Source organism: Myotis brandtii, unplaced genomic scaffold (assembly GCF_000412655.1).
Source record: "Myotis brandtii unplaced genomic scaffold, ASM41265v1 scaffold806, whole genome shotgun sequence".
NCBI classification, from domain to species: Eukaryota; Metazoa; Chordata; class Mammalia; order Chiroptera; family Vespertilionidae; genus Myotis; species Myotis brandtii.
The window spans coordinates 1603439-1618710 of record NW_005371249.1 but is presented as its reverse complement, the minus strand read 5'-3'; the positions used below and the strand labels follow the sequence as shown (position 1 = coordinate 1618710).

General features: G+C 46.0%; 1 protein-coding gene across 1 annotated transcript; it reads left to right on the top strand.

The window, feature by feature from the left end:
* The first annotated feature begins 6506 nt into the window (after window positions 1-6506).
* Window positions 6507-8455, top strand: CCIN (calicin). The gene has a single exon (XM_005883961.2). It carries the CDS (start codon window positions 6617-6619, stop codon window positions 8381-8383), a length of 1767 nt encoding a protein of 588 aa, XP_005884023.1. The 5' UTR covers window positions 6507-6616; the 3' UTR covers window positions 8384-8455.
* The last annotated feature ends 6817 nt before the right edge of the window (window positions 8456-15272 follow it).

Genomic DNA, 15272 nt, shown 5'->3' with positions numbered 1-15272 from the left:
ATGGGGATAATGGCAAGAGGTGGCATCATGGAACCCCCAAGAGGGGAGTGCTTTGAAAAGGAGAGGAGTCAACCTAATATTCCTGAGATGTCGAGTAAAATGAAGACAAAACGTGACCATTGGAGAGGAACATGGAGATCGTTGGTGACTTTGAAGAGTGCAGTTTGGGGGAGGGTTGAAGGCAGGTTCCAGGTAGGGTGGTATCCTAATTGTTGGGGTAACTTGGATTCGTCATGATGTCTGGGAGGCCACGAAACCTTTGGGCATCGATAAGTGGTGAGGCGAGCAGAGAGGACCTGATGCTATAGAAAAGCAGGCAGTTGGTATGTTTCGTGTCCCATGTCTCTGATGGGTGTCTGTGAAGATCAAGCTGCCCTGAGCCTGGCAGGATGGTGCAGGAGCTGAAGAATCTCTTGCAACATCCTTCTCCAGACGTTGCTCACTAACCTGTGTCCCTCTCCCCCTGTCTGCTCCCCTACAGGACACTTCACGGCCATGGTGTGGAAGAATACGAAGAAGATGGGAGTGGGAAAGGCATCTGCAAGTGATGGGTCCTCCTTCGTGGTGGCTAGATACTTCCCAGCAGGGAATGTTGTCAACCAGGGCTACTTTGAAGAAAATGTCCTGCCTCCAAAGAAGTAACTTGCCCAATGTAATGGGCAGGTGGCAGACTAAGAACATGGATATCAAGTGCCTAGAACATCAAAAGCTCAGCTGTGTATCCGTCTTTGTGGGTGTATGTGCTTGCGTGTGTGATGCATGTGCGTGTCTCTTGCACACACACCCTTGGATATACAGTTGTGCATGAACTAATTCTTACCAAAGGATTGAGCCAATGAAGCCTTTACTCTGATGGTTAGACCACAATTATTTGGACTTTGGGGGGAAAAATCAAGTTTTAAACTTTTTGGGGTTATTTTTAAAGTAAACTTCTTCTGTACTTTTCTTACTTATAATATCCATCCCTGGACTTTTTGTACTTCAAATGTTTGTGATGCTGAGAGGTGAAGGTCATTTCCTATGATCATGCATTAGAATCTACTTGTGGTAGATACTGAAGACTATTAAACCCTCATTTAAATGTGACATAGAACACAGCTTTAAACACATAAATAATAAAGCAGCTTCCATCAGAAACATGGTGCGGGCAGGGGTTCCATTTCACAGAATTACTGAGAGTTCTTTGTTGTAAGACATGATGTCATCTGCATGGCCCCTGAAATTCTCGGATGGGATTGCCAAAGAACAAATGGAGAAAAAAGCTTCACTTCCTTGCATTTTTCTACCTTAAAATAACAAAGTTCTCCTCCTACCACCACCCCTTGATGCCCCCCCTCTTTTTTTCTTAAAGCCCCCTGACATTTCATAGCTCAATATGCACCCCCTGATTTCTGGGGAGCTGGGTTAGGCCTGAAACACACACACACACACACACACACACACACACCCAAGTCTGCTAGGTGGCCCAGGGCCTGTTATGGGAGAGAGCCCCTCATATTGCCTGGGCTCTAAGCCAAACGGCCTTGGATGGATGAAGTCAGCATTCTGGTGAGGGTGAGCTCACTCAGGGCCCCCAGAGGAAACCCTCCGGCCCCTGCCCTCCCTGACACGCAGGGCGGGAGCCAGGCTGTTCCTGGCAGCTGTGGCTGCAGCTGTGCCGCTGCTCCTTCCTGGAATGTGTGACAGGCCCAAATGTTCCTAGGAGATATCCCATGCGGGGCTGAGAGTCGATAATTTGGCTCTGTGTTTTGCCTCAAACTACACAAAGTTCCCCTAAATAACAATTTCACGGCCCATGTGGGAGGGACCAACCCAGACGCCAAGCTGAGTGCCCCTGAAATCATGACCTCACTAGGGGGTAAGACGGCAGGGGTTACGGGGTTGCCTGCTTCAAGACTGGAGTCTGAGCAGGCCAGTCTTTGAAACTTGTTTCCTGAGGGTCTGTGTTGCACTGTGAACACAGTTTCGTGCTGTGCCCTTCATTTCACCCAGGGATACTGACTAAGACAAAAATAAAATCTTTTTCTTTTATGTAAAAATTTCCTCCCTGTGATTCATGCCCGATTCTGAATCGATGACTAAGGTAATCCATAACTCTGAGTTCCTGTAATTCAAGCTTCTGAATATTTCCAACCTCTCCCCTGTAGATTGTCTCCTTAGGCTGCTATGGTGTGAACCATGTGACCTACCATCACACAGCTGACTGGACTAGAGTGGACATGTGATCCCAAAGTAGTCAATCCCTGAATTGGTCATGGACCAGGAATTTGGTAAGAAATATGAGAGAATTTACCAGTGGAACTGAAAAAAATAAGGATGCCATGAGTTTGAATTAGGGCCATGGCCAGTTAAAGTTATACGCAAGCCAAATTATGAGTTGGAAATACGAAATAAAGAAGTGGAAAAAGCCAGTTCTTAAAAGTACAAAAGAGGTAGAGATACTGAAAGACTGTTCCTGAGTTTTCTATTTCCAGGTCAGGTCTGTGTATCTTTAAAACATGTACCTCATTTTCTTCAGGGCTTCCCAGCAAATTGGTATATCAACTGATCATCCCAGAAAGTTAAAATATTAGGGTCCCCTCCTCTAGGGAGTCGTCATGAACAGAAAATGCTGAGCTGGGCAGGAAGCTAAGGAAGGATGGAAGGCCCTGGGCTGAGGTCCTTTTCAGGCCACCCCTAGGCAACCACCACAAGCAACGGATTCACTGACCAGTTATTGAACTTCCTAAGAAACACCCTCCACCCAGTACATACACATCTATAACCAGGCGTGGACGCTGGCACACAGCCAGCCCCTTTAGGCCTGTCCTCAGCTGGCTGGAGTAAGGAAAAAGCTGACCAGAGGAGCTTCCCAGAGTGAAGAAAAGCCAGACAAAAAAGCTGACTGAGCAGATGGGCAGTCATCTCATGCCTTTTATTGGATTTCTTAAAGATGACAACTCCCACAAGTTCAATAAAAGCGGACGAGAAGCCAGATTCCAGTTCTCCATTGTAACCAGAGGGCAGCAGAAGGAGTCAGGAACCCTGGCTCTAAGCCTAGCGCTGTGCAGTCTGAGTTGATCAAGGTCCCCGTCTTCTCTGGGCCCCAGTTTGTCCAGCTGTACAACGTCTGGAACATGGAATACGGTCTCTATGACACGTTCCTAGGCCCGGCTTTCTTAAATGGATGGAAGCATTTGATGGGAGAGACCTGCCCGCCCTGGTGTTCAGGGGGCCTGAAACAAAAGCAAAGGGATACAACCACCTCCACCCAAATGGCCCCAAGGCTGCAGGGTATGCGGGCCAAAGCAGCGGGACAAAAGAGGTAGAGATACTGAAAGACTGTTCCTGAGTTTTCTATTTCCAGGTCAGGTCTGTGTATCTTTAAAACATGTACCTCATTTTCTTCAGGGCTTCCCAACAAATTGATATATCAACTGATCATCCCAGAAAGTTAAAATATTAGGGTCCCCTCCTCTAGGGAGTCGTCATGAACAGAAAATGCTGAGCTGGGCAGGAAGCTAAGGAAGGATGGAAGGCCCTGGGCTGAGGTCCTTTTCAGGCCACCCCTAGGCAACCACCACAAGCAACGGATTCACTGACCAGTTATTGAACTTCCTAAGAAACACCCTCCACCCAGTACATACACATCTATAACCAGGCGTGGACGCTGGCACACAGCCAGCCCCTTTAGGCCCGTCCTCAGCTGGCTGGAGTAAGGAAAAAGCTGACCAGAGGAGCTTCCCAGAGTGAAGAAAAGCCAGACAAAAAAGCTGACTGAGCAGATGGGCAGTCATCTCATGCCTTTTATTGGATTTCTTAAAGATGACAACTCCCACAAGTTCAACAAAAGCGGACGAGAAGCCAGATTCCAGGTCTCCATTGTAACCAGAGGGCAGCGGAAGGAGTCAGGAACCCTGGCTCCAAGCCTAGCGCTGTGCAGTCTGAGTTGATCAAGGTCCTCGTCCTCTCTGGGCCCCAGTTTGTCCAGCTGTAAAACGTCTGGAACATGGAATACGGTCTCCATGACACGTTCCTAGGCCCGGTTTGGAAGGAAGCATTTGATGGGAGACCTGCCCGCCCTGGTGTTCAGGGGGCCTGAAACAAAAGCAAAGGGATACAACCACCTCCACCCAAATGGCCCCAAGGCTGCAGGGTATGCGGGCCAAAGCAGCGGGTGAAGCAGTAGGACCCTCCCCTCCCAACTCCTACTCTTGGGTACAAATGCCCCAGCAGGTGAGGTCTGCCACCCTCTCCGAAGGGCAGACCTGGAGGCCAAGGGGAGTGAGCAGGTGTTTGGCATTAACACCAAGAGGCCTCACCCTCCGCCCAAGTCTTGCGAGATCAGGGCTGGAGAAACATTCGAGCTCAGTAATTCTTACGGGGAGAGAACGGAGCCAGATGGAGCTCATCTAAGGCCACTCTGTGGAGGGGCTGAAGTCTCAGCCGCCTTCCCGTCGGAAAACACAAGTGCCTAGCCTTGTGCAGACAGGTATCTCAGGAGGCTGCGCGCCTCTGTCCCCGCCAGGGATCAGGGTGAACGCATCCGGCATGAAAAGGTAGGTCCTTTTCAGTAATTTTCAAATTATCAAATGCCAAGATGAAGGGAAGGCCAGGTCTGGAATGGAAGGATGAGGGAGAGCCCGCGAATAATGAGAATTTGACTCCGCCGGGCGGGGAAAGGAAGCGCTGACCTGCTCACGCTCCCCAGGCTCCAGGCGACACTGAGTTTTCCCAGTGGGGGCGCTAAGGGCGCGCGGAGGGCCAGGAGTGGGGCTCCGCGCCCAGGTTGGAGGAGACCCGAGGCGGGGGCGAGCCCAGGTCCTCTCCGCGCCATCAGCAATGCTGCTCGCAGACTCGACCAGCTGGGCACCCCGCCTCCGGGCTGTCGTGGGGGCTCCCGGAGTGCCCGCAGCGTCTATCCCAAGGAGGGATCCATGTCAGCCGAACCTTCTGGGGGCCCCACCGGACCAGCCCTTGGGGGTTCCCAGCTCAACACGCGCGCAGGGCGGGGTGTTGAGGGCGGACGCCTCGATCTGAGACGGCTCCTCTCTGGCCTCGCGGTCCCGCACACCCTGTCTGCGCTCGGTGCCCCATCGGTAACGGGGACACAGGTCTGTGTGTGGTGAGCCTAAGAGGCCCAGGCATTTCCATTCCAGGGTCGGAGCAGACGGACCTGCCCTGTGCGCCTCTGTCCTGGGGGACGCAGGCGCCTGGCAGCCCAGCGGAAGAGGGGAACCCCCACGGCTCTTCGCACCCCGGAGAGGGGTGCAGCGGGGTGGCGCGTTCGGGTAACTGAGAGCCCGTAGCGTCCTCTCACTGGGTCCCACACAGGCGGGAGATGACCCTCCAGCCCCACCGTGTGGCCACAGGCGGCTCAGGGAGCCCGCCCTAAGGGCTGGCACATTCCAACTTCCTGACAGTGTTCATGCAGGAAGGAGCCAGGAATGCCCTGCTTGGCTGGACTAATGTAATATTAATAAAATAATGATGGCTAGCATTTATTGAACGTTTGCTACAAGCCAAACACCGTGCTTAACATTCTCATTTAAATGAGTTTCTCATTTTAAGTCAATACTCTGAAGCAGGTACTACTATTCCCATCTCACATGAATGGGCAACTTGGAGAGAGCTGACCCATTACAGACGCCAGCAGTTTACAACTAGAGACTGGGAAATGCGGGGTGAATGTCCCAGTTTGCTGTGGAACTGGAATAATCAGGGCTTCAGAGGCCCTCCCACCCCCCAGTACCCCGCCAACTCCTGCATCCAGTGAATGGCCTCCATCTCTTCCCCTATTTTAAGGAATGGCATCTCCGGCCACAGACCTCAGAGCTTTTCTTCTCTGATGCCCAGGAGCCTTGCCCAAGAAAGACACTTCAAGGCCTAAGAACCAGAGACGGGGAGAGCTGAGTAGTTAGGAGATGCCTGGGAGAGTGGACAGAGTCCTAAGTTACAGCGGATGGGTTCTGGGTCCTGCTCTGCTCCCAACTCGCTATTAATCTTGGGCGAGTCCCCTCTCTTCTCTAGGTCTGTTTCCCTCCTGTACACTGGGAGGATTCTTCTAGACCAGCGGTTCTCAACCTGTGGGTCGAGACCCCTTTGGGGTTGAAGGACCCTTTCACAGTTATGAAGTAGCAACGAAAATAATTTTATGGTTGGGGGTCATCACAACATGAGGAACTGTATTAAAGGGTCTCGGCATTAGGAAGGTTGAGAACCACAGTTCTAGACGATCTAATAATCCTTTTCCTTCCCCCGCCTTCCCTTATCCCTCCCTACACCACCCCCATCCAAAGTGGCTCTGACATTCCAGAAGCAGCCTTAAACTGAGGTTTGAAGGTCCCAGGTAGGAGTTGCAACCCTGGTTTCTTTCTGAGCACTGGGCCCTCGGCACTAGGTCCTAGTAGGATATTTGGTCTTGGCAGGTTGGAGCCGTAAGAGGGGAGAAAGGCCTCAGAGGGGACCTGCATTGTGATGACCTCATCCACTCTATGACATCATCCTCTCTCCCACACCCACTCCTCCCTGATCAACTGCTCCACAAACAACCATCAATTTGAATCCCAAAGGCCTGAGAAAGTCTGTTCTCCAGTACCTGCTGCTGCTCTTCTGCCCCAGACAGCAAGAAAGCACCATGAAATTGGAATTCACTGAGAAAAACTACAACAGCTTTGTGCTGCAGAACCTGAACAAACAGAGGAAACGGAAAGAGTACTGGGACATGGCCCTGACTGTGGATCACCACGTCTTCTTTGCACATCAAAATGTGCTGGCTGCTGTCTCTCCACTCGTGAAGAGCCTCATCTCCAGCAACGACATGAAGACGACCAATGAGCTCTTTATCACCATTGACCCCAACTACCTGAGTCCAACCACAGTGGAGCAGCTCCTGGACTACTTCTACAGTGGCAAGGTGGTGATCTCAGAGCAGAATGTGGAGGAGCTCCTTCGCGGGGCCCAGTATTTCAACACACCACGCCTTCGAATCCACTGCAGTGACTTTCTGATTAAGTCCATCCGTCGTGCCAACTGCTTGCACTACCTCTTCTTGGCCGAGTTGTTTGAGCTCAAAGAGGTATCAGACTTGGCCTACTCCGGCATTCGTGACAACTTCCACTACTGGGTTAGTCCTGAGGGCTCCATGAACTTCATGCGCTGTCCACCGGTCATCTTTGGCCGCCTGCTTCGAGATGAAAACTTGCACGTGCTCAACGAGGACCAGGCTCTCAGCGCGCTCATCAATTGGGTGTACTTTCGGAAGGATGAGCGGGAGAAGTATTTCAAGAAGTTCTTCATGTACATCAATCTCAATGCCGTCTCCAACAAGACACTGACATTTGCCTGCAACAAATTGATGGGAATGGAGAACAGCTCAGCTCACGCAACCATGATTGAGAGTGTCCTCGTGGACCGCAAGCAGGAGAAGCCATGCAGCCTGCTGAGCTACCAGCGGAAAGGGGCCCTGCTTGATTCGGTGGTCATTCTAGGTGGCCAGAAGGCCCAGGGCAAGTTCAATGATGGAGTATTTGCCTATATCATACAGGAGAACCTGTGGTTGAAGCTCTCAGAGATGCCCTACCGGGCAGCAGCACTTAGCGCCACCTCTGCTGGTCGCTACATCTACATCTCTGGTGGCACCACCGAGCAGATTTCAGGTCTGAAGACAGCTTGGCGGTATGACATGGATGACAACTCCTGGACCAAGTTGCCCGACCTCCCAATTGGGCTTGTTTTCCACACCATGGTGACTTGCGGGGGGACAGTGTACTCAGTGGGTGGAAGCATTGCCCCAAGGCGGTATGTCTCTAACATCTATCGCTATGATGAGCGCAAGGAGGCCTGGTACCTGGCAGGAAAGATGAGCATTCCGATGGATGGCACAGCCGTGATCACCAAGGGTGACCGGAACCTGTACATTGTCACTGGGCGGTGCTTGGTGAAGGGCTACATTTCTCGGGTCGGGGTGGTGGACTGCTTTGACACCAACACTGGGGACGTAGTCCAGTGTATCACCTTCCCCATTGAGTTCAACCACCGGCCCCTGCTCTCTTTTGATCAAGACAACAACCTCTGTGTGCACAGCCACCGGCAGAGTGTGGAAATCAACCTGCAGAAGATAAAGGCCAACAAGACGACCACCACAGTGCCTCTCTTGCCAAACTGCTGTCCCTTGGATGTGTCCCATGCCATCTGCTCCATTGGAGACAGCAAAGTCTTTGTATGTGGGGGCATCACCACAGCCAGCGATGTCCAGACGAAGGATTACACCATCAATCCAAATGCCTACTTGCTGGACCAAAAGACAGGCGAGTGGAAGATCGTGGCCCCCCCACCAGAGGCACTGGACTGTCCTGCCTGCTGTCTAGCCAAGCTACCTTGCAAGATTCTTCAAAGGATTTAAACCACTTTTTAAGTGGGAGAATAAGTAAATGCATTATTATTCGCAATTTAATGAGAGAGGGAAAGAAAGGAAGATGGCCTGTTGGTTCCTTCTTTGTGTTCCAGTCTGTGTTCATCCTGAAGGTGGAGATTCTGGGTTAGGGCTGCTCCCAGGGGGTAGAAATTCAGGACCACTCTGTCACTGGAGGGATCCAAGCTGAGGCTGAGAAGGAGTCCCTGGTGGGTAGCATGGAGGTGGGTACTGGGCACTGGCTCCCAGTGGGTGGAAATTCAGGGTCACTTTGTCACTGGAGGTTTCCAACCTGAGGCTAGTGGGTGAGATTGAGACATCTCCTGGGAACTGGCCAAGATGATATCAGGAAAACCCCCTGTTCTATAACCCTGTAGTCAACTTGCAGGCATCTGCTAGACCAGCGGTCGCCAACCGGTGGTCCGCGGACCACTGGTGGTCCATGAGGTCCGAAAGGTTGGCGACCGCTGTGATAGACTGATAGGTAAAGCATTTGTTTAGTTGGAAGGTCTTAGACTCCTCCAACACTCACTTCCCTAGAGTCTGCCCAGGAAGGCAGGGGAGGTCCAATCCCAGGTCAGGGAGAATAGCCCCCTGGGCTGGGGAGGAAGAAGGTGATATGGGCATGGCTCAGGGATGGGGCATAGCCAATGGGTTGGGGGTGGAAGATGAAGTGTAGAAAATGAGGGAGGGGGAGGCAGGGTTTTTTACTATGAAGTTATGGTATGTCTGGGTATCATTTGAGGGAAAGTTGGGGGTTACTTACAATTATTTACAGTAAGCAAGGTTCATTGAAAACTTTCTCCAGAAATATGAGGTCTGAGGAACTCGGAAGAGAAGTCAGTAAAGGGTGAAGAGAGAAATATATCTATTGGAGAAAAGCTTGGGGATGAGGCGAAATGACAGGCTAAGAGAGACAGGATGGTATAGTCGTTGGTTACGGTCGCTGGGGACAGATGGGCTAGTTCAAATACCAGTTCCATCACTTACTGGGTAATCCTGGGCAAGTTACTTAACACCTCTCTGCCTTAGTTTCCTTATCTGTATAAGGCAGATAATAAGAGTGCCGGCTTCACAGGATGATGTGAAGTTTAAATGAGTTACAACATGCAAAATGCTTAGGACAGTCCCTGGCATATATTAAAAAGTGCTACAGGAGGACTTTTAAAAAATTATCTTTATTGTTGAAAGTATTACAGCCCCCTTTTCCCCCCATTGACCCCCTCCACCACACTTCTGCCCCCACCAGGCCTTCACCACACTATTGTCTGTGTCCATAAGTTATGCGTATACGCATGTAAGTTCTTTGGTTAATCTTTCCTCACCCACCCACCCTTCGCCACCTTCCCTCTGAGATTTGTCGGTCTGCTTCCTGCTTCTGTAAAGGAGTGAGGCAAGGGTCCAGGTTCTTGGCCCTTATATTAAGTTAGGTTCCATAAAATGCTTTTTGAAACTTCCTACCTCAAAGCTTTGGTGAGCTTCCTTCAATTCTAACTACCTCTGTTTCCCCTTCATTCATTTATGTACTTACATATAATCCTCAACAATTTAGAAGAAACTGACCAAGTCCTTGAACACCATATACAATCCTCTTTCATCCATTCACCTCATTCATTTATGAATTTACTTAGCCACTCAGTTCACACACACACACATTCAGTGAGTCCCCTTTCTAGGCCAGAACCTTGGACTTCGCTGCTGACCCCCTCTCCCCTGGAACTTGTCCCACATTTCTCCGTTCTCCAATCCTGGGAAGCCCCCACCTCTGCTCACCTCACTGCATCCCCCCAGCTAGAGGAGCGGGGTCTTATAGATCCATGCAACTAAGCCCAGCTGCCCCAGCCCCCAGCCCACTCAGCCTAGCTGACCACGGAGTCACCTCTTACTGACTCTGGATGCCATTCCCCACAGCTGATTCTCCAACCCTCTCTGGTGTCCTGGGGCCCCACGGCTTCCCTCTCTTCTTTCTCAGCCACTTATCTCTCATCCTGCCACCAGAACTCCAGAGAGTTCTGATGACCTGGTCTCCATAAACAATCCCATGTCCACCATCAATCTCTACAGAGCTTTGGCTTCTTTTCTGTGCCTCAGAGGAAGTGGTGTCCTTCCACAATTTGATGTTGATCCCTCCTGTCTCCTCATTCTGTCCCCTAACAACTTCTCAGGCTCCTCAATTCCCTCTCTACATCCCCTTCCTGATTTCTTCTCTCCATCCCATAAATACTCTCGTTTCTCTGATCCTGACAACAAAGCCACTTCAGCTCTGAGGTCTACCTTTTACTATTTGCCCATCTCTTTCCTCAGTTGAGCTTCCTAAAGGTTGTCTATGCTCTCTGGCTCCAGATCAGTCTCTAACCCACTCAGGCTGGCTTCTGTTCTCACCATGCCACCAGATTGCCTAATGATGACACTGTCCTTTTTGTCTTTTTCTCAGTATTATTTCTTTTCCTTGCTGTACCAGATAGTATTGACCATGTCCACCTGCAGCAGAATCACTGGGGTGCTTGCTAAAATAAATCTTTAGCAGAGGGGAATTATAATTTGATATATTAACCAATGTAGTCCTTCCTTCCTCCTTTTCTTCCAACTCATTGAGCTACCCGGCCAGGGCTAGTTCTATAGATTTTTGTCATAGGAGAGGTAAAGTCCCCAACTATAATTGTGAATTTGTGTGTTTCTCTCTTAAGTTCTGTCACTTTTTGCTTTGTGTATTTTGAGGTCATTGTTGCTACTTACATATATATTTAGGATTGTAATGTTTTTTTGGTGAATTGATTGTTTAATTATCATGTAATATATGCCTTTATCCCTTATAATTTTCCTTGCTTTGAGTCTACTTTGTCTGGTATTAATGTTTCCATTCTTTTACTTTTACCCTATCTATAGCGTTACATTTAAAATGAGTTTCTTGTAGGCAGAATATAATTGTTTCATGTTTTGTTATTCATTCTAACTACCTCTATTTTTTTTTATTGGTATGTTTAAAACAGTTACATTTAATGCAATTATTGATATATTTGGATTTTAAGTCTTCTATTTTATTATTTGTTTTCCCACTTTTTCTTTTTCTTTTCTCCTCCTTTTCTTTCTTCTTCTCCTCCCAACCCGCCCTCCCCTCCCACTTCCTCTTCCTCCCAGATGCCCCAGTCCCCAGCCCTCCAGGCTTAGCTGACATCTCCATTTTCCTGGGGTGTGTGTGTGTGTGTGTGTGTGTGTGTGTGTATCCAGTTATTATTTATTTATTTATTTATTTATTTTCTAGTTCTAACATTTCCATAAAACATATTTCCCATTTCTTTGCTGGAACTTTCTAGTTTTCCATTTGTTCCAAGTGTGTTTGCAATTATTTGTTAGAGCATTTTTAATAATGGCTGCTTTAAAGTCTTTGTCAGATAGTTGCAATATACAGTATAAGTCATCTTGGTATTGACATGTGTTGTCTTTTTATTTGTGAGTGGAAATTTTCCTTATATGGTTATTCATATGCCAAGTAATTCTAGATTGCATCTTAAACATTTTGAACATTATGACATAAGACTTTGGGTCTTTGTTTAAATCCTATGAAGAATATTGATATTTTTGTATTAGTATGCAACTGACCTAGTTAGGTTCAGGCCATTAGTTCCAACTGACTTTTTGTGAGCTGTGGTTAGAATTTCGTTTCACTTTTCAAAGACTTTGCAATGGGGTTCTGACCTGTCCCATGTGTGCGCCACCCAGTGGCTAGTCTGGGACCTGGGTGACGGTAAATTCAGTTCTCCAAGTCTTTTATATGCTGATGAAGACCAGATCAACCTAAAGTTGTGAAGGTGTAAAGTTCTAAAGGAGTTTATAAATAATATTATGTTATTTATTCTATGATCTCCCTTATACTATTTATTCAGTTCCCTGGGGTTCCTCTTCTTAGTTCTCCAGCCAGAAAGCTAGAGCTTTACTTAGCCCACTCTGCCATGTGCTTCCATAACCTTGCCCATGTCTGAGGCCAAGTGGCAGGAGGATAAAAAAATGGTGAACTCATTACCAGTTCAGTGCTTCATATTTGGGGGTTCTTCCCCAATTCACCTGCCACTATGTACTTTTCAAAGTTCTCAAATAGCTTCTGCTTCCTGCATTCTGGCGAGGTTTTACTGCTGCGTGCACTGGGAAAGGCCAGGGGGGATGTGCTCACTCCATTCCACTCCCACTCAGGGTTTTACAACCTTTTTCATGAATAAGTTTGCCAATAATTTTCCTTTCTCTTATTGTTTTTGTTAAGTTTTATGACAAGATTATGCTTCCCATAAAATGAGTTGAGGAGTGTGTCCTCCTTTTTAACATTCTCTGGATTCCTGGATTGTATTACCACAAAACTGGTTTTATCTCATAGTTTGTTTAGATGTTCACAAAGTTTGAATTAGTGAAAAAATGTTTTAAATATGTTTTTTTATTGATTTTAGAGAGAAAGGAAGGTAAAGGGAGAGAGAAAGACATTGATGTGAAAGAGAAACATTGATTGGTTGCCTCCAGCACGCATCTCGACCAGGAATCGAACCCACAATGTGGGTATGTGCCCTGACCAGGAATCAAACCACCTTTTGGTGTACTGGACAACACTTCAACCAACTGAGCCACACCAGCAAGGGCTGTAGGAAGATTTTAATTTATTAAATTGTTTTTACTACTCTTAGGAATTTTCAATTCTATGTCTCCTGTTATTTTTAACTTGTATTTTTCTAGGAATTTCTCTGTTTCATTAAAATGTTCAAAGTTGCCCTAACCGGTTTGGCTCGGTGGATAGAGCGTTGGCCTGCGGACTGAAAGGTCCCAAGTTCGATTCCGGTCAAGGGCATGTACCTTGGTTGCAGGCACATCCCCAGTGGTGGGTGTCAGGAGGCAGCTGATCGATGTTTCTCTCTCATCGATGTTTCTGGCCCTCTATCTCTCTCCCTTCCTCTCTGTAAAAAAATCAATAAAATATATTTTAAAAATAAAAAAATAAAATAAAATATTCAAAGTCATTAACATATATTCTCTTATGATCTTTATAATGTCTTTAAATTTTTCAGTGATCCCATTTTTATTTCTGATTTTGAATTTTTAGAAAACTTTTATATGTCTCACACAGGTGTAAGTCTTTATGATTTCAAATAGGCAATAGTTCCTTAGATATTATTCCAAAAACGTAAGTAACCATCATTCAAATTTAAAACTTTTGTTCTTCAAAGGACACTATTAAAGTGAAATGACACAAATTGAGAAAATATTTGAAAACCACGTTTCTGACAAGGTACTTGTATTAGAATATATAAAGAACTCTTACAACTCAACAATAAAAGGCAAAATAAAACCCCCCACAATTAAAAAAAAGGATCTGAGACAAGACACACTTGACCAAAAATCCTATAAAAAGATGCTCCATATCATTAGTCATCAGTGAAATGCACATCAAAACCACAGTGAGGAACATCCAGTTAAGCCCTTCCAGATTCCTGACTTTCAGAAACTGTGTGAAATAATAAATGTCTGTTATTTTAAGATGCAAAGTTCAAGATAATTTATTATACAGCAACAGATAATACAAGCCTATTTCATTAAGACAGGAATTTCTAATAAAATTTTACCTTTTTTTTTTAGAATTGTGGATACATGTTCTTTTTTTTCCCTTTAATATATTTTACTGATTTTTTACAGAGAGGAAGGGAGAGGGATAGAGAGTTAGAAACATCGATGAGAGAGAAACATCGATCAGCTGCCTCCTGCACACTCCCCACTGGGGATGTGCCTGTAACCAAGGTACATGCCCTTGACTGGAATCAAACCTGGGACCCTTGAGTCCGCAGGCTGACGCTCTATCCACTGAGCCAAACCGGTTAGGGCAAATTTTACCTTTTATATTTAATAATTACAAAGTGTTCAGGTGTATTTTTGTTGCTTATACTGTTAATAATTACAATGATGTCAATCCAAAACAAAATTTTAATATTCAGAATCTTATGATCATGGGATATTTTTTAAAAGTCAATTATATTTATGTTACATATTTTTGTTACAAAGAAGTATAAATTGATGTCTTTTTTTCCACATACTGAAATAAAAATTTTAATTATAGCATTCTAAAAATTATAATTGACAGTACTTGGTTATTTCAAAAGGTTATATACTAGTATAAACCCCAACAGAATTGCTTTTGAAATTCATGAATTTCAGCCCTAGAAATATACACATTCTCCCCATGGATTTTATATCAGTGATTTTTGTTGATGCTACTGTATTATAACGATCAATAAGTCTTTCAAGCACAAAATTCTAATAGGATAGAACTTAGGGGACAAGTATTGGAATGGTAGTATATGTTCATGAAGCAAAAGTGAATCTCAAATTTCTTAAGGTTAATGAAAAGCTGTCATGTATTTTTTAAATGGATAGTATCAAATCACTGTTTTTGAAGCCATTGGATACATTGAAAAGAGCAATGAAACAATTTTATTTAAAAGGATTAATATTTACATTATATTAGAAATTATATCCCTGGCAACTAATTATTATGAAAAAATTTAGATGCCAATTTAAAAGTGCATAAGAGACACAGATTTCTTAAATATTCATTAGGGAAGGTATGTTTTATATTGCTTGGAATTTATGGTGATTCTTAAATATTAAGCTGGATTTATTTCATCAATTTTGGGAAATTCTTAGCTATTTTCTCTCCTAACATTGCTTCATTCTCTTTCTACTCTCCTAGCTAAAATTACATGTTTATAAATCGTATTCTTCATATCCCATATGTGTTGTCTGTTTTTTAATATATTTTATTGAATTTTTACAGAGAGGAAGAGAGAGGGATAGAGAGTTAGAAACATCGATCAGCTGCCTCCTGCACACTCCCTACTGGGGATATGCC